At 35.3% G+C, this 20,550-nt stretch overlaps 2 protein-coding genes across 2 annotated transcripts in view; one reads left to right on the top strand and one right to left on the bottom strand.

Moving 5' to 3' along the window:
• The window catches only part of LOC113492829, a 143,034-nt gene that overhangs the window by 64,331 nt on the left and 58,153 nt on the right, over window positions 1–20,550 (top strand). The gene's annotated exons all lie outside the window — the stretch shown is intronic.
• LOC113492830 lies at window positions 11,970–13,950 on the bottom strand. The gene is made up of 2 exons (XM_026870509.1): window positions 13,514–13,950; window positions 11,970–13,357 (listed from the first exon to the last, which is right to left on the bottom strand). Exons 1-2 carry the CDS (start codon window positions 13,565–13,567, stop codon window positions 12,242–12,244), a joined length of 1,170 nt encoding a protein of 389 aa, XP_026726310.1. The 5' UTR covers window positions 13,568–13,950; the 3' UTR covers window positions 11,970–12,241.

The raw sequence follows: 20,550 nt of genomic DNA, 5'->3' as shown, positions 1-20,550 counted from the left end.
AAATCTATATAGAGTATACCCTTGCAAGAGCAATGGTTAGAATCGGAACATTTTTTTAATATAGGTAGTTATTTTATTAGCCGGTCCGAATCGTAACATTATATACTTAACGCTCTGTACTCCAAAACAAGGAGAGACGTGTCGTAAGCCAGAGGGCACATCGGTCAGTGCGCTTGTAAGCCGATCGGCATTAAGCCGATTTCGACTAATGTTATTAGATGAGACCCGTATGCCCCAAGCCTTACAGTGCGACCTACTAAATATACCTGACGTTTGCACCGCGTCTTATGCGCGAGGACGTTGGTAAACGAATAAAAGAATATTGTTGACATAATTGACTGCTGACTCTTGTATATTTCTTCTAGTGTTTTTATTAATTAGGGGTATTAAGGATAAAACATGAATAAAGGTGAAAATATTGAGGTATAGTTGTATCCTATGATTGCTAGACAAACTAGATTGTATAGTAAAGGAGAGGGTGGGCAAAGCGCCTTTAATTTTAGAGACACGGCAATTAAAATAAATATTTCATTAAAAAAGGCAAAATAAAAGGCATGGATTACCCATACGGATGAAAGTGGCAAATATTTGAGAGTTTGGATTGTGTACAATCCATTGCAGAGACGCGTCTAGAATATTAATGTAATCCTCTCACATTCTGTCCTACAAAGATACTTTAAAACAAATACTACGTTTTCTCTTTACAGGTAAGTGAAATAGTCTCAAATTTTTAGAGATTTATCTTAACTATAACACAGTTTTTTGTTAATAGGTATTGATTTTTGACGTTATCTCGAATTGAGACTTTTACAATAGTCTTGTCAAAATTGGTATGAAACCATTCTTGAAGATATTTTTGCAATAGAAATTACATATAATATTTTGACATTTGTTATTTCCGCACGCGCGAGGATATTTCCCCATTTTCCTTGCAATATTACACTTAAGTTAGTATTATGTTATAAAATTAACACAAAGGAATCCTATTGACTCGAATATTTTTTAAGTAAGAGTAACTACTCAAACTAGCAATAAATTAAAAAATGAAACTTACATTTAAAGCGAAGATCAGTGTACAGATTGTAAGTAAGCTAGCTGACGCCATTGTGGTTTGTTTCAGTTTGTGAAGCTGTCAAACCTGGCACAGATTATATACGAACCATTTAGTCCTTTGTTTTGGTCTAAAAGCGGATATTTCACGTTTTCTGAAGGCGTTGATAGTAGACAGGTGGGTTGTGACGATTGTTAGCTATTGTAACTTCAATAGGTTAATTGTAGTAAAACAAATGATAAAGGTTTAATAGAGCTACAATTTGTATGTCGTTCAATGACAATGATATATGAATATTAATTAATTGTAATTAATTTAATAGGAAACGTTTTAATTTCGTAACCAGCAAAATCTGTATTATTTTCACTTTATTTTTTTAGTCATTTTTAAATAATAGGCCAACAGTTTTTAAATATAATTGCATCAATATGTTTCAAATCATGTCACACACTATATATCTGTATTGCGCGCGACATCCTCAGCGTGACTATGAAGATATGTATAAGATTTTTGCTACATCGTAATCATAGTTTAGAGTGCTATCTTTCTCCTTGCTTGCAACATATTTCATTACTGCTCTGCTCCTATTAATTATAACATGAAGATATATCCTGTAAATTTTCAAACCGGATCCGTTGTATCCGCTAAACAATATCGAAAGATCTGTGGCTCTAAATGAGTGTGAATTCTATAATAAAGAAAAAGTGCTGGCTTCTAACTCACCATAGCTAAATACAGAAGCCCATCTTCTCTTCATCTTCATATAGAAACTCATCACCTAATACTGGTAGTGCACCGATGTTCATAATTTTCGGCGTAGTGGATGACTCCGATACGCAATTATGAAACCGCTATTAGTCTCTGAAATTACACCCGGCTGGCCGCATGTGGTGCCTTACGATAATGACTCTATCGGACAGTGGATGTTGGCGTTATACAACGCAAATTACGGCATTAATCTGTACAGTTGACTCGTTAAATTCAAGCTGTTTCATACGCCATTTTATTGGAACAATATGATTGAAGTCTTAATTGGTAGTAATATTAAATGAAATATGTGAAATTATAGTCTGTAAAACTGCATTTCAGAACACATGCATGTTACTATCTGCCTACAACAGATGTAATAGCAATATGAAGATTGATTCAATAAGGTATTAAAACAACAGTGAAAGGTATCTAATTGTTTATTTCAATGGTATATAAATCCTATAAATACTTAATTAATGTTTACATTAAATCTAATTATCACAACTTATATGAAGCACTTTTGCTTGGAATCACGACTTTTGCCTTAGAAGAGTTAATTTCTTGATTGATCTATTCCTCTTCACTGTCATCATCAAACTCTGAGCTGTCTTCTTCCGAACTCTCCTCACTATCATCGTCTTCATTATTCTTCTCAGTCTGGTCACCTTTCTTCGGCTCTTCAACCGCTTTAGTCGCCGTTATAGACGGTTCAATCATTTTACTCGCCGTTATAGGGTCCACTCCTTGATTCATCTGGTTGGCAAACTGGGTAAGTGCCGACTGTACTTGCATTTCGTTGCCACATCCATTATTTGGACATCCGCAATTATTATTACAGCAATTGTTTTTATCTTTCAACAATTTTATGATCAATGGAATCAATGATTTGAGACTTGACTTGGATTCCCTTTTTTGAATTTGATACGGAGAAAAAGCACCGTACATAGGATCAGAGTTTAGTTCTGATAAAATGAGGTTCATAAGTGACGGTTCCTCTTCTATCACGACTATTGGTGGTTTATTCTGGGGATAAGTAGGCAGTGGCTGACCTTGGACCGTTATATACGCTGGCTGGTTTTGGGTGGGCGGAGCCATGATCACCTGAGGCTGTTGGGCACCGATTGGCTGTCCTTGGTATACAGTCATTGGTTGGTTGTCGTTCCCGGGCATTCTCCACTGACCCTGACCATAACTTAATCCTTGCTGGTTCTGTGGAACACCTTGGGCCTGAAGGGATCGAACTAAATATTGTTTCTGTGCATCAGTTAGCTGACTCTGGCCCATATTAAAGTTTTGCGCTGGTATTTGTTGGTTTTGCTGAGTCGGAATGTTATTTTGACCTGCGAAAAGCGAATACAAGGGAGGGAGTCCCTTGAGAGCGGCTAGTTCAGCAAGAGAGTTAGATGACATTGGCAAGTTCTGTGATTGCCAGACAGGACCGTTATTTACAGCTCCGAAATTCTGCTGTTGAGGTATTTGAGTCATTTGAGCGTTGATTGCGTTCCCAAGATTCTGCTGTTGCTGCATTTGCGTCATTTGGGCGTTATTTCCAGCACCGAAATTTAGCTGTTGAGGTATTGACGTGATTTGAGCATTATTGACTGGCCCAAAATTCTGTTGTTGAGGCATTTGCGATATTTGAGCGTTGTTCACTGGCCCAAGGTTTTGCTGTTGAGGAACTTGAGACATTTGAGAATTTTGTTTTACCGCAATGTTATTGGATTGTGAATTGGGGGCAGGTGATAGACATGGTTTTGATGCAAATCCTGAAGGCATCTGTCCAAATCCTTGTTTAGTGAACTGGAAATTGGTTACTGGTATAGATGAGCCCTGCACCTGTAGACTGGGTGTCAGGCCCAACGGTTGTGCAGTATTCCCTTGCATATTAGCGATTGGTTGTTGCAAGTTGCTTTGTTGCGGTAAATTCTTGTTTAATCCTCCATTTTGTATCTGGTTTATGTTACTTTGTGCATTCATCTGTTGCAGCGTTTGTTGTTGTAATCCGACACCGCTGTTAACGCCCACATTTTGATTGCTCGACAAAGCTTGTTGAGCGTAATTCCCCTGAGAACAAACAATAGAATTCACGTTAAAAAAAAAATAACTCACTAATGTGGAAATGCAACAATTTAAACAATTATCTCCAAAGATAAATATATCTCCATATATTAAGATAATTAAACTTACCTGTAGATATAGCAGCAATATAAACGTACAATATAGTCTAGCGGTCGCCATTTTGAAAATCTGTATGATTGACTTTTATTCCTTCTTATATACGATTAATTATCTGTGCCTGACATAATCGGTCAATTATCAGTGTATCTGTTATCTGGGCGTGAGATGTGGGCTTGGCGTTATCTCAGCACGTCCCGTAATGGAAATCAATCGATTCTAAGAATCGAGATAACACGAGATACTGCTCTCGACTTTTATGTGCCTAGATTTTATTGTAGTTGGTCTAGTATGTTGTAAGTATCAATATGTGATCTATTAATTTTTTGTTCCTTAACATCAATTAGTGATTCATTATTTAAAATACTGAATTGTTTTTAGTTTACTCAACATTAACAATAATTTACGCAGAACTTACACAGATTCTTTAGGTAAAAAAAAGTTTATGACTTTAGCTTAAATACCACTTTCCTCCATCAGTGACAGGCCAGGCTAAAAAGTATTTTTTTAAGACAACTGTATACTTAAATTTACCTAAATTGTATCGTAAAACGAGAAACCTAATAAAATAACATTTACCCATAATACAAAAATATTGCCCTGTGTCAGAACTCGTTAAAAGATTTTTCCCTTTTTTTAATATCGGTAAATATGTTGCGTGTGTATAGGTGTTTCTGCGACCCCTTCAATTAAATTAAAACATGTGTAGGGAGGCCATTACTGCAGTAGGGGTCGAATGTTTGACTTCTAGCATTAGTTTAATGATATGAATACTTTCCAAGTTTAGCAAGTTAAAAAAACTTCAGATCTCTCTAAATATGCTGATCTGATCTGGGTTTGTTCAGTAGAGTCTTTGAAACTTTAAAATTTTAAAAGGTACATATTCCTCTAAAGTTAGAACTGGCCAACTAGTCACCTTGTCTAAGAATACACTCATATCTCCAAGACAATTTGTTATTTAAAACCGCAAAAGCGTAACCATCATATCTCGAACAAAATCGATTACAAAAACAGAATGTACTTCAAACGACTCTCGCTGACGAAGTTCCATTACCGATGGAAAGTGATATCACGTCATAATCACAAACAGCGTCAAAATCATTTATGGTCTGACGAGCAAGCTATTAATAGTTAGACAAATGATGTGCCAACATGCACTGATCGATGTTATCTGAAGTATTGCCTTAGTCCACGCGAACGTGCCAATTAAAAATACATTTTCTACTAATGTTTTTAATACCTACGGTTGGTTTTATATTCATTTCTCTCTATTAGCTTAGCATTACTTTGTGGTTTACTTCTGATTAGAAAGAAGTTGCAGCTTTATGTCCGTGAATTTACTCTCGAATGTATATTTTTATTGCATGAAACTGAAGTAGTGTTTAGAAAACCGATGAACTCCTATAATTTTAAAATTCTCCATTATTAAACACTCCATTTATTTATCATCTAATATTAACATTAATATTTCAATTGTGTATAAGTCTCTCTACATTTCATTTATAGCTTGTGGCGTTTTACTGTCAAGGTATGATGCCTTGCACACACCATAGTTATGTGCCTATTAAAAAGTAATCACTTGCTAAAAACGGTGAAGAAGAACTGAGAATTTTTAAGGGTACGTTAAATCATGTCAGAACCTTATGCTTAAACTTAAGAATAGCCAAAGAAGAAGATCACACTTCATTTGACGTGGACGACGATTCAGCCCTGAAGGCGATTTTAACACAGTCTTGCTAAATTCTAACCGTGGTTTCGTTTTTTGATGAATGTCCCGATAATAATTTATTGAAGACGTTAGTCGGTGAAACGAGGAATTGCTCTTAAGTTATGTACTACTGTTTGCTGTAAACCTGTTGAGTTGAGATAAATAATAAATCGGCTCGCGGTATTGTTGGCTCTACCTTACATTGAATTCGTAATATTTTAGTGACTGTTTGCAAAGTAAACAGCCGGAGAAAACTGCTGAAAGATTGATAATGGTATTTATAGTAGGTACCTACCTGATAAGCATGATATCAATGTTAGGTTTTTGGTTGTTTAATGAGTGTTAACTTTCCCCCTTAATAATTAAATTGTACTTTACAAAGAGAATTAAACGTATTTGATTTGATAACAGCTGTTTAGCAGTAAAAGCAAAAGTTTCCATAGGACAGCCTTACATGTAGCGTGTACGTTAGAAAGTCAATATTTTGGAAAAGCCGCAGAACCTCCGTTTCCTATTAAAAACGAGTTAACCTTCTTTGTCAATTTTTAGTACGTTTACCAAATACGTCCTTGTAATTATTTCGTATCGTTAAGTCAACATTTACGGGCGATTTGAGGGCTTCCAAAATCAATCTGAGGATTAGTCGAAACTAATGTGACGTTCATAATACGCTCCCAAAAGGTAATGAGGGGTACGGGATACTGTAAACAAAGGAATAAATCATGGATAGTAAGGACCTTTTCTTTGATAAGTAGCCATAGAATGGAGAAAAAGATTGAGCAGCAAGTAAAATCTTAACTTGTACAAGTTATTTGTCTGGTCATCTGTACCTATAAGGAGATAATCTTGGAATTCTGAGAAATTGCTAATTTAAATAAATTTATCGCTATGTCAAGTCATAATTTAATATTAAAAATTAGCGCAAAATGGACGCAAAGCAATTTACGTTTTGTTATGATGGCACAAGAAAACGAAAATCCATAAATTGTACTGAAACTGCCAACAAAACCAATTTTAGAATTCCAGTACCATTTGTAGAGGCAAAAATATTTTTGTCACAAAGAAAGCCAACTGCAACGTGTTTCTGCTTGCCAACGAAAAACAATCGGAATATAAAGCCGAGGAAATGGACAACAAAGAAAACAATGTATTTCGTCACAAAGAGAAATGCTAAATGTTTTGGAGTTGACCAATTTCCACAACATTGCTACGGATGACTTGTGGTTGTGACGTCACTTTGTAAAGGGTTGGATCATTATTTGACAAACAAACTATCGGAGGTCTCCTCGCACACTAATTTCTTGTAGAGACTAGTATATGCGTAAATGGTACTTAAATGGCAAGAACAGCTGCGATAGCCGAGTACTATAAGCCTCCACGCAAAGTGTGTTCTTGTTTTGTATAATTATGTAGTATTATGTAGGTACTCTGTACTTTAAATCGTGTGACAATAACCACTATTCAATCAATGTTTATTCTGAGTCTGGGTGTAAAAAAATTAACCCCAAAACTGAGTCCATAATTAACAAAGCTGTTATAACAGATTAGTCTCGTTGCGTTGTACTTACCTACCTGACTTTATACCACAGTCAACAGTTCCATGTAAGCTTCAAAGTGTACTTTAAGTTATGCCTTTCACATCGTGCCGCCTCGATAATCTGCAACATAGTCACGCCTGTTGTTGGAATCACAATACGTACATTTGTGCCAAATGGCAAAACACATGAATATTACATTCATATTCTAGGAATATACTTTTTATTGCTATTTAAGCTCACTAGCTGTCTGTAGCTTTGTATTTGATTATAGAACATTGAACTGGCCCGATAGACAATAAAAAAATAGAATATCTCTTTTGGACGCTTTTTGAAGACCTAGCAAAGCGTCTCGTTGACACTTCTCGTGAACCAAAGGCTTTCTTTTACCTCGCTCAGAGGATTAGCATTGCCATTCAACGGGGCAATGCTGCCAGCCTTTTGGGCACACTCCCAGCCGGCAGCGATGCCGATGAATTTTTTGATGCATTGATTTAATTATTGATTGTTTTTTTTGTATATAGCAAATGATTGTATTGTAAATATTTAACTCTGTAAAGTTGTAAATAAATAATTTTGGAGGTTACATTTTTCCGAACTTTCTTTGTAAGTAAATCGAAATGTATTATAATAATGTTGATATAATTTTTAGCTCGATACTTACTGAGAATTTAAGTAATGAATAGCTAAGCGAGATAGGCTGAATAGGGATTGCGTATGGCTATACAGTTTAGGTAGATGCATCACTAAACATTTGATGGATTGAAAATGTAATATCAATGGAAAACTTTTCTAACTAATCGGCTATATTCAAAGGCACATCATATGGATAAACCGTATGATTTGCCTACAAAATGATGATTGAAAGGACTGGAACTAATTCTTTTTTAAAGTGGCTACATGAGTAATGACCAATCAGAGCCTCATCATAAGATTTGACAGATCATTAACTCATTTTCAATCAACGATCCACATACTAGGGTGTAAAAGTAATTGTTCTTTTAGAGGTAACCCCTTTAGAAGCATATGGGATTTCTTAATCCAAGCAGTTTTGACGACGTGTTCGGAATATATGAGTAATAAACCAGCATACCTAATCCATCTAAATTATCCCCACATCCGCTCCTACCCCGTAATTATTTTTAATCAAATTTCTTCAGACCTTGAGTATGTTTAGAAACTGGGTGCGGAGTTGAGAAAGTGCTCGCATATTAGGGAAATTGGCTGTCAATAAAAATTGATGATGCTTTCTCAACATGTTTTATTAATCATATCATAAGTGATGTCGTAAGTCTATAATAAATTAAGTTTAAAATAAATATTGATCGTGTTGAATAAAAAATACAGATAAAGAAGCTGTAGATAACATTTGAGAAACTTAAGGAACTTTTATATTTTAAAAATAAAGTCTTCATTTTCGTCTTTGGTTCCCACATAATTTCCATTCACATAACTGACACTTTTTTTAATAATAAAAGAGTGACAGCCTTAAACTAAACAGTCTTACAATTATTATACTAACTGTTAGCATTAGATGCTGAACTAGACGAAGAATTATTATTATTATTCGTTTTAGAGTTATCACTACTGGACGACTGAGCGATGATTTGCTCGTTATTGTTAGTGACGATGTTTATGACGTCATCGTCTGGGCAATCGCCATCTTCTTCTCCCTTTTTCCTGTCCAGCACAAAGACGTTGGTGCTCGTCGGTATTGCTATGGGGTATGGTATGGGGACGTTGTTACTGCTACAGCAGCAGCATCCGTGGTTGTTTTTGGTAGCTAAGAGTAGAATAGTCAGGAGAATCCCAAGGTCATCGTTGTCATTGCTTCTGGAGTACGGGGCTGGTGCTCCCCCATAGTACGGCTGTATCGCTTGTGCCTGTACTCCACTATCCTGTAACAAAAAAAATGTAAGCTAAATACTTTTTGGAACGAATGCACTTCCAGCATTTTTGAAACCGTGAGATAAAATGTATTTGCATTGACGACAAATCGAAAGTAGAACAATTCTCCGACACTGAACTTTTAAGAAATCCATTTCCTATTAGAAAACTTAAAGAGGTTTTGAAACTCTGTGTGTTCGGATCTCTCTTTAGAAATAATGCTTTGAAAGCGTATGCAAAGAAATGGCTTTAGTGAGAGCAAATAAAATTCAACAATGTGGAGTATTCAACAATATGTTTTAATATTTTATAAGATGCTAAAGAAAGTATTTGCAATGTACATTGAAAATCGTAATTAAATTAAGAGTGTTAAAACTATTACAAGTAAAACCCGTTTTGAACTTACCTTACAACTGAATAAAAATACTGAGAAAATAGCACTAAAATATAACAGTTTCATATTGAAATGTAAGTAATATTGTGGCTGATATATCCGACCATACACCAAATAAATAAGATATTAAATAAACTGTTTTAATAATCGCGTATTAGTTTATATTTGCGAGACAGTATCATTTAAATTATTGCAAGATTGTATATTGGCAGAAATCTCACGTGCGAAGATAAATACACGTTTGATCTATGCTAATTTATTTCAATCTTTCTATTGTTCATAGATCACATAATTGCTGCAATTAATAATATCGATGTTTAATTAAATACCATTATGCGCACAGATGTTCTTGATTGTCTCATTCAATTAAAACAATTTAATATTGTATTGAAATAGACTTTGGATGCAGTCAAAACTAATAATGAACTAAGTTTGGTTCGGAAACTAAATAAGTTTCAATATCTTTGAAATGTCTCTAACTATGTCACTGCACTTAAGTTAACTGCTCCAGTTAATATTTGATAGAATTCCTAGAAATTGAAGATGTTTATTGTAAAAGATGTGACTGTGCAAGTTTATAAGCAGTAAATAAAGATGAAAATAAATAAATATACAAATAAAATGACAAAAGTAGGGTTTGCCGGTTTACCGAAATTGACATAATTTCGGTTACATAGCCATGCATGAATCCAGCAGGAATATTGCTTTAACGATTTGTGTGAAAGAGCCACATTATCTTTCTTTATAATGTGTATTAGTATGATTTGAAAAATAGAGGGCAAACCGAAGTCTTAAAACTAACTTATTGCGAGCGACGAAGAGATATGACGCTCTACGCCGCGTGTTGAGCTCTTTTAGGAGCATAACGTCAAAAGCGCAGAATGTCAAACGATTGATAATTGTCAATAGCGTAGAATATCAATGGCGTCAGACTGTAACTTAGTAATTACTTGACATTGTTATTAAATATCTAAAAGTTGGTTAGTTTTGCTTAGTCAGAATGTCAACTCCAATCGAAATGAAATTATAATAATGTGCTCTTTTGACAATGTAGATTATAGTGGCGTAAAGATGTGATTGGTGACTCTCAGTTACCTTGGAAACAAAGAGTGGAACATTTCCAGTAAAGCCTTAAATGACAAAAACAATACCAGACATGTACCTTCAGTAATCTTCTTCCCCTCAACAATCAAATCCACATCAGATAAAGTAATAACTGACGCGGAAAACATGCGCCATCTTTTACTTTGGCAAAGAAATGGGTATCCTTATCCTAATAGATTGCGGTATTCATATCTCACGCGAGCCCTTTCCTATGAAATTTTACGGAGTTGCGGATCCTAAAACATCCGTTGGGACGGATTTGTGTGTCTGACAAGATATTATCCTTAGTTTTTGTCCGTTCGTCAGGTATTTTAGGACTATTTATGTCCCCACTGCTGTTATAGCAATTTGTTTGAATTATTTGTTGATTATAATTGATCTGTAAGTTAGCATTTTGTTTATGGTTATTTTATAGCAGCAAGTCACTAGGTGCCACTAGCGTATTTTTATTATAATTTTAATCTTAGTGGAGACGAGGTGCGATTATATTCTTCGTAATGTATTTGCACAACATTTTTTATACAAAATAGCATTTATAATTAAGAATAAAACACGTGTTTTCTTGATTATTTCCATTCCTTGGAATAGTGTCTGAGGGCAACGCTCTACGCGTGCAAATTGTTTTTATCTAATAATAATTACTGCTAGCGGTGCGAAACTGGTCAGTCTAGTGTAATTACAGTAAAAGTAAACATAGCCTTGAGGTACTCAATGAATGTTCTTGATAGTCGTAGGTTTACATAATCTCGTATCAGAAAGGAAGGAGTGAATCAATTGAATGAGATAACAGAAAGTTGATAATAACTTGCAGAAATGTTGATAAAAGGGACTTACGACTAACATTATGGAATAGTTGAGACATTTTCTAATATATTCTGTCGCTATTCCATGTCTTGTTTCATTTGTATTTATCATCTATTATCCTTAACTTCTGTTCTTTTATCTGCGTATTTTTTCATTGACAAGGTCCTAAGGTTTTACCGGGGGTAGCCTGACCATTAATGTATAAAAACTCATTTTGCAAACTACGGCTCTATTTTTTTCCACAAATTCACATAAACTGTAATATCTTAATTCAATTCACCTTTCTAAAACTTTAGACTTGGAATATTTATTCATCAGCCATAGTGTTTTCTCAAGTACATACATAAGTACTAGCTACATCCCTAGCATGCGACAGAAGCCATTTAAGTACGAACTACTTCGTTTTATGATCTAATACGTCTTCCAGAAATTCAGTGAAACGTACCAGCGATAAATGTTACAATGTGGGACATGGAAGAGGAGCTCAAATAGTTGAGAACAATTGCGATCATGCAAATATATTTTGAAATGATTCCAATGTACGTATGATGAGAATGAGCCAGTCTTTGACCAGGGAAAGTAAACGTACATAGGTAAAGAAAACAAGGATTGTATTTTCAGGTCGTTTAATAAATTAAAAATAAGCCGAAAACATATTTTCATCGGTTAAAAATATTTAATATTATTTATTCTTTAATTTTTTAAATATGACCTTCATTAGAGCAAAACCTGACCACAGAGCTTCACTTCTTGCAACTGTTAGTGTTGCTAAGCAGCTTCAGTGTCACTTATAATGATCTCCAAACCAAACTCTTCCTCACTGAAGACCGCGGCTATACATTGGGGATGCCAGTAGGTATTACTATCGGGAATGGAAAAGGTAAAAGTGAACCACCTTGCGACGAGCAGCATCCTCCACCATTGTTCCTATTCCCACCGTCTAACAAGGATACCAAAAGTATTGGTAGTAAATTTTTCAAACTAGATTTTGATTTCTCCATCACAATTACTGGGGGAGGAGCAAAGCTGGGGTATGGAAGTTGTGGAGGTATAGAAGGAGGTTGCAGTGTAGGACATGTTACTTGTGAAGAGACACTTGAAAGAGCTTGAGCTGGAGGGGAAATTACAGTTATAACAGGCTCTGGTGTCCATGACGACGCCGTACTAAGTTGTACACTAACTGGAGCTTGTCCATAATATCCCAAATCCTCAGATACAGCAGCTGTTTCAAACGGCATTGAAGGTAGACTCATTTCTGCATTCGCTAAAGGAGGATATATCTCAGCAATTGTATAAGAAGCACTGTAATCTGGAATAATATTTGGTGAAGGCAACGCCTCATAAGGGTTGGCTACAATATAACTTGGTGACATTATTGGCATTGGAGGAACTTTAACCACTATTGGTGACTGATAATTATTTATTAGAGCAGTTTTTCCATAAATGTCGATTTGATCTGTGTGTGTGACATAGGGATAAGATTCATCAATAACTGTTAGTATTTCATTTTCTGGAGTCAAAGATGCTGCGTTATTAAATTCATAAATATGTACCGAATTAGGATGCTCATTGTGTGCAGGTCTCGAAATCGCAGGTAGTGGAGCTAGATTATTTTGAAGTACATTATTTAGTGTTAGAGAATTACTTATAGGTGTAGTAAGAGTATTTCCTAACTTGCTTGGTTCGACTTGTGGATATAACGAAGGTATTCCAGCAGGTCCTTGATGCAAAGGATGAAAGGTTGAATGAGTTATTGTCAATTTCGGAATTTCTTGAATGTTTGATTGGGGTTCAGGTACCTGGTTGTTAGTAAGTGATAGTCTTGGGAAAGAGTTTGGTGGTCGCGGAAATAATGATGGGAACGATCGTGTTGGCGAAGTTTGTTCTGTTAAATTTACTATTTTGTTGATTCCTGGACCAAGTGTCTGAGTGCCGGCGAAAACTCCATTCTGTAAAAAAAGTTCTGAAATTATTTCAAAGAAACCAACACTTGATTCCTAAGGCTTCGTGAAATAAACTCCATAAAGGAGAAGTTATACAAGTTATGACTGTTTATATTAAATTTTGCTTTCTTCGAAATATGTAGAGGCGAATTAAAAACTTACTTTGAGCGCTAAAAATGCAAAGATGAGGGAAACTGTCCGCACGTACGCAAACATTTTATTTAACAATATTTAGTGAAATTTGAACTAATATACCTGGCTTTTGCCGTAACGAAATGTATCGATAAAATAATCATCTGTTACTTAATTGTTTGCAATAATTCCTATGCGTTCTACATTCTTGAGTAATTTGTATTTTGCAGCGAAACTGTCTGCGAAATTCGTCTATTGCCTATTCCCCAACGTATATTATTATTTTATTAATCTTCATTTGTCATAGCCATTATTCCATTTATATAATCCTTGGATTCAGTTATCTTTATTCGGGCTTCCTCTTCCTGAAACTATGTTTACCAGAACTAACCTTCGAGAATTGCGATTTTTACGAAAGTTGATTTAGCAATTCCGTTTTATCAGTTTTGTATTAATCAAGGTTTCCTTGTTACAGGTGAGGAGAACACCGTGATTTGACACGTAGAGACTGGTATGTTTAATTAATAACAGTCTGGTTTTTATTGCGAACTATGGACGGCGGTCGTAGGCGTAGTTCAATAAAACCGCGCCGAACATACCTTGGATATCCAGACTCCATTATATGTGTTTAATTGGCATGTTAATCCGGCAGAATCAATTATTCAGACGAGTATTATGACCGCCGCCTTTTTCGACACGAGTCGTAAATGTTTTTAGTAATAATTTAAACTCCTGTTTATTCCAAAAGAACGGAGTTATAATAGGAGATTTATTCGCCGACAACGCCCAAATTTCCGAAAACAGCGACCTCCGGTAAACCAGACAATGAGATATTACCAAAAACAGTTGCTTATTTCCCAAAAAACGACCGTCGTGGGTGGTTGCCCGTGTCTCCGATACATCTTGTAGTCGTAAATATCGATTCAATTTCTCTTAAAATTGTTCGTTCTGCCCAATTTATGCGGTTGAAGATACGGACGAGTGACGAATGTTCCAATTTTACATACAATGAAGTTTTTTTGTAAATAAATCCTTGACTGACCGCGACGGGCACTACGTCATTGTTTATAGTAGACTATCCAAAGAAGTCGGAGTAAAGAGCTTTACTTTTCTACCAAAAATCCCTATAACAGAACTATTTCTGTTGTAAGAGTGAGAGGCAACTAGGTAGTGTAGTGCGCTGTCTCGCTCGCACTACAGCAACAGACCTGCCGTAAGAGATCGTAGTACAGGCATTGATTTACTAATGTTCTGGATAGTGTTTAGCTCGTACTGAGCACCAGATCTCGTTAGGTAATACAATATTTATCAATATTGGGTGCTAGACCACTTTAATCTTAGATTTAATAAAAATAAACTGGGTTAACGAGTAGAGCCAGTTTTGATTCTAAAGAAAGTGAAATAAGCAATTTTAAGTATTGATGCTGTTTTTTTTGGAAAATGAGGCGAAGAAATCTTTTATCGAACTCAGTCTTGAGACACCATTGTTCAACCAAGATTTCTTCTAATATACTATTTTTAAACACAACTACTTCACGATTTCCGGTGTTCATGACTTAAAAGAACACCACGGTTCTTTAACTAAACCCTCACACATATTGCCGCTTTGACAGTCTTTGATGATCGCCGGGGTGTTTTCAGATCGTCATGGCGACATTAGGAAAGGAAATGTAAATATATTAGAATGTTCCAAGTTTTATGGGTTAAACCCTCGCTTTACCAAGGAAGCGAGGTGTGGTAGGGTGAACAATAAAAGTTGATAAATATTGAAAGAAAAAAAGTTCGGTACTTTTTCGAAGACTAAAAAATGGCATGTGACAAGTTTTGTTAAATAATGTTTTGTTTAATATTAGAGGTAATAAAGTACCTAGTATTTGATAAAAGGTATTTTGTGCAATGAGTAACCTACTTATATTATAAATGCGAAAGCTTTTTGTTCCATTTTCACGCAAAAGCGATTGAACAGAATGAGACGAACATACAGATAATTTATAACCAGAATTAACACATAGGATAGTTTTCTGACAGAATCTGACTTGCTTCATATATTATTGTTTTTGTTTCTGACTGTACATCATTTAAGTTACGGTCGGTGATGACACGTGCCTTTGAAGCTTTGTTATACTCCACAGCTTTTATAGCGCTTGATGTCTTATTTCCTAACACGGTAAAGCGCTTCAAAATACGGCAGTGTATTGAACCTGGTCTATTGCTATAAGTAGCTTTGTTTGATTGAAGTCAAGCGGAATAAACCCTTTATTCCTTTCAGATTACTTGTTTCTGTTTTCACATCCTGAATATAAATAATTTCAATTTTATTTACTAGGTTAATATTGATATTATTAGAAATGTATTATAATTTTGTAATGAAATGTAATAATTGTATATTGTTAATATTCCTATTAGGTTATGCCTGCCCCACATAGTTTTCTAATTGCTGGCTATCGCATTAAGGCAACAATAACAAGCAATGAAATCTCTCTGTGGAGCTTATACATTAAGCTCCACAGACAAAATTATGACAACATAAGTTGTAAGCCGTGATGGCATAACAAACAAACCAACAAATAGCACTTAAATATTTATAATACGAATAAAAGATATTGATATATGATATATATATGATATGAATGTTACCAGATTTAAATCATAGCAAAGATTCTTAATATCTACAAATTTTGCCCAAATTAGTAGAACAAACAAGTCGTATCTCGAAATCATAGTTAAAACTAAATCCCGGTCCATAAATAACTATTTTTAAAGGAAGTCTGAGCAAGGAAGTCGCTTGTCTGCAGAGATACGAGCGACTGTTAACGACGTCCGCGTCTTATCAGCGGCGTGATTGATGTCACAGTTCTGTGGACTACGTACAGGACTAATGAGGAGAAATAGTTGTAAATATATTAACTTGTAAATTTGTAAAAGGTTGACGAAAGTAAAAAGGTAACTCTTAACTTTGCCTGTAATCTGTAAGATCCATAAACATCGTAAGCAAATTTTCAAAATAAGAAATGGTATTTTTTTTTTCGGAACATACATGTATGCTTTCGTGAAAATATGAAAAATCCATGAAAGTGATGTACGTACACTTGTTATATGTTTATTAAAACCTACCTATAGTGTTTTAATACTGTGCATTATAGATGAATGTATTAGAGTGAGCTGCATTGTTATTTAAAATCTAAAATTACCTTTTTTTGTTTATTAAAGACTATACTGTGGTATTCAATTACAGTCATGGTTTGAAATGTTCAATAAAACATCGCACTTAACGTTTAGCTATTCTATTCTAAATGACACGCGACGGTCTAAATTCTTTCGATAGTTGATAATAACATTAATAACCATTTTTTTTTATGATACCATCATACACAATATATATTATCTTACTGCTGAGCTCATGCCTTTTCCTATAAAAGGAAGATTTCAGAACTGATAATCAAGCTAGCAAGCTGCAAGGTGAAGACTTTAGATTCAAATACCTATCCTTACGATGCTTTTCTTCACCCTAAAGAAAGCACGAGCTGATCAAAACGAAAGTACATAAAACCTTGAAATAATCCCATTGACAGATACTTGATCAGTAAGATATAACAAAAGATGTTTTAGAGAATAACGAAACCACGACGTAGAAGACGATACGAACATGGGACTAACAATTATCTTTCCACAATGTAGCCCAGTAACAATGTTGGGGATATAAAAACAATAAAAGATCAACAGAATGTTTGTACAGTAGTCTTAATAAGAGCTACGGATGATAAGATCGGAGGGCAACCGGACTAATTGATCCGACCCCGGACAACACACCGGGAACGCAGTAGTACTAGAAACAACAAGTCTGGCAGGAATTTTCGGTAATGGTGCATTTGATTGGAAGGAAAAGAATAAACAATATTCATTAATTCTATGGCAATTGGCAAGCCATACAAATATGTGTAGAACCTTCATCCTGCATTACGATAAGTAAAAAAGATGATGAATAGGTGAGGAAACTAAGAAATCTTTTGATTCCGCAAGTTGTAGACGATAAAAAATAGGTACCTTTTTTCGAATTAACGAACGAGCTCTTAGGTGAATGGTAATTGAAATTAAAGAAAGCGGCTTATGACATCGCTATCAACGAAAAATATCGAATTATTACGAGCCGAGTCCTACTCCATCCAGGCCATAACTTAAATTCACTTTATGACAGCTCTACATAATATTTATACCCGAGAAAATCTTGTCTGAAAACGACTGAGATCTTTTAAAGTGAATTAAAAAGATTCATCTTATCTCAGATTATTAAAACGCGGCAGAAAGGTAAACAACTTAACCTTCTCTTAAGTGCCCACTAAGGTGTTAAGGGCGTGTACAACATGCTCCTGGTAAAGGAAAAACTAGAGGAAAATAAACGGTACAAACGAAATAATACCGTGTAAACATTCTTTGAAGATATTTTGAGAAAGGAAAAGATTAATTTCAGAAAAATATTTAGGTATCTAGATAACGAAGCAATTAAATTTTGTCTTACCCGTCGTTTGAGTATTTAACAATCCAATACCAAGGTACGCCTTAAATAAAAAGATATAAGAAATTGATTTTGAAAAAAAATGGGGAAGATTTTGAAACAAAATCGTCTACTTGTGTTGTTGCAATTCGATTTATATGTTCAAGAAGCGCTACTTTGTAGTCTAAATAATAGAACGTTTGTTGATTTTATAGGTATTGTTGATATATATTAGATTTATTTATAAATTCAAAATAATACACTGTCAAAATATTTAGTACCTCATACATAAGGCATTTCTAATGTATTGTACACACAAAATCCAGTGTACCAATTCCACCTGTAGTGCAATCATATCATTTGATTGCTAACAATCAGCCCCTCGTTAGCTATCGGTGACGGACCGGGGTTATAGTTAGTCTGTGGCAGCATGCCAGTGCATCTAATGACAGCGGCTGTCAATCCACACGCCACCGGTTCTGCGTATCATGCGTATTGCGTAGCTTGCTATTATTTAAAGCTGATTTAGACGCGTAGTCGGTGCAAGATATATTGTTTAAGTAGCGATATATGAAACACACATGACTGCATTGATAGCCGAGTGGTTGAGGTCACCGAACAAACACACTGTGCGTGACGCGTCGCGGGTTCGAGCCCCTCGTAGGACATGCATTTGTGTGATTCACGAATGCTTGTCCTGGGACTGGGTGTCTTTGTGTATGTGATTTGATGTTTATGGAACAACATACAAGGATTAAATAACTTGCTAACTCAGTACTGGAGTCGTTTTTTTTATTATTGAGTCACATCAAATCATTTAAACCTCTATAACAACATTAGCACCTACATTATGTCAAGTAGTTTAATTTTACTGAACTTTAACCTTCTGTGAGTTCTTTCATCGCCAGTTGCGCAGGCGCAGCTCTTAATAATTATTTAATCAGTGAGCGCGAAACAGCTGTTCGGCAGAATGTCGCAATCGCAATGTATCGCGTTGACGATGACGTAATGACAATCTGACAATTGACGCCGGTAAAAACGCAATCGTTTTCGATTATCATATAGTATGAGTGGGAATTAACGCGTAGCTTATTGATTCCTATGATGCTTTCAGGTTATTCTTGTGCTGTGACGTCAAATGACATGATACCTCATTTGTTTTACTTTTATTTAGACATAATAAAGACAAACATTCGTCGCCGAGGTCGTAAGCGACGAAGGTGGTCTGATGTCAAATATGCGGGGTGCATATGGCCGGTAATTGCAAAGGATAGAGAGGTTTAGAAGAAAAAGGGGTAGGCTTTTCCCAGCAGTGGGATCTAAAACAGGCTATATAAAAACAAGAAATGTAGAAACTTTGGAATAACATTGAAATTACTTAACAATGTATTTTATTGAATGGAGTCGAGAAGGGCTAGAGCACCAACACAATTTTATTTAATTGATCTTTTATGACCGATTCAAAACGAAGGTAATATTATAGAAATAGTAGAAAAGCAATGCCGTGTTTGTTTGCTAACGCTGTGTACCTAATTTTCTGGTCTACAGATTTTAATAAACAGCTCTCTCATTACAACTTTCATTTTAACAATTAAAATGAAATTATCGATTTGCTACTTAGATGTCCGTTGTCAATAATTATTTAGCTTTCATCTCAATTAAGTAAATAGTAACTTTCTAGACATTCCCCGTGCTATATGCCAAGTTGATTCTACGTGAAGACTGTCTAGGATTGATTTATTTCGTATAGTAAACGTGTTGCTGTCACATCAAAGACTGTTTGCTGGTAAATAATGAAAGTAGGATTCGATTTGTAATGGACTTGAGTTTAACTTGACAGTTTCTTAAAAGTTTGTTGTGTATTATTCCCGTGTTGCCCGCAAAAAAATGGAAAGCTGAATTCTGGTTGGTGCGGGACATCTTTTTTTCTATCCCTTAAACCTTGGAAAATTACTTTGTACGATTATATCAGCTGTTACAGTTATCTTTTTCAATGGAAAGTGTAATTTTTCACACATCACAAATCAAGCCGATAGAATGAAGCTGCTGAATTAGCTTGCGGTTACATATATCACATCATAATTATAAATGAACCCAGACAACATTAAACTCTACTATTATATCATGGTATGGTATGTACCATGTAACCAGGAGGGGTGAAACTTTAGATTTATCTGAGGGCACGGCAGTGCCCCTGCCAAGTCTCGAGCAAAACGGGCACGGCCGTACCATCTTTTCTCGAAGCGATTCGCGGCTGTTTCGCCCCCCCTGTATCTTCGACGTGGACAAAGCTAGGAGTTTAGCTTTTCGGGGAATAATAGTAGGCATTAGAACAAGCTTAAGTTCGAAATTACATGCCAATTGAATTAATGGTTTAGGAGTTACGGTCGATCAAAGTTACACCATTTTGTCACTCACTGACTCACTGACAGATCATCAAAAATCTAAGGTACTTCTAGCAGACTTAGAAACTTCAAATTTTGCACCAAGATAGGTCCTTAGCCACATATAAAGGAAAAATTATAAAAACATTAAAAAATAATATGCCATAGAAAACAATTTTATATTTGCGGTT

Source organism: Trichoplusia ni, chromosome 4 (assembly GCF_003590095.1).
Source record: "Trichoplusia ni isolate ovarian cell line Hi5 chromosome 4, tn1, whole genome shotgun sequence".
Classification (NCBI taxonomy): domain Eukaryota; kingdom Metazoa; phylum Arthropoda; class Insecta; order Lepidoptera; family Noctuidae; genus Trichoplusia; species Trichoplusia ni.
This window is presented reverse-complemented; position numbering and strand designations above follow the sequence as displayed.

What these genes read in the sequence shown, in the direction of transcription:
- LOC113492830 (XM_026870509.1), bottom strand. Translation starts at nt 13,567, where the DNA reads ATGTTTGCGTACGTGCGGACAGTTTCCCTCATCTTTGCATTTTTAGCG. An exon ending in TTGCATTTTTAGCGCTCAAA is followed by an intron (nt 13,358 to 13,513) that starts GTAAGTTTTTAA and finishes CTTTTTTTACAG; the next exon opens with AATGGAGTTTTCGCCGGCAC.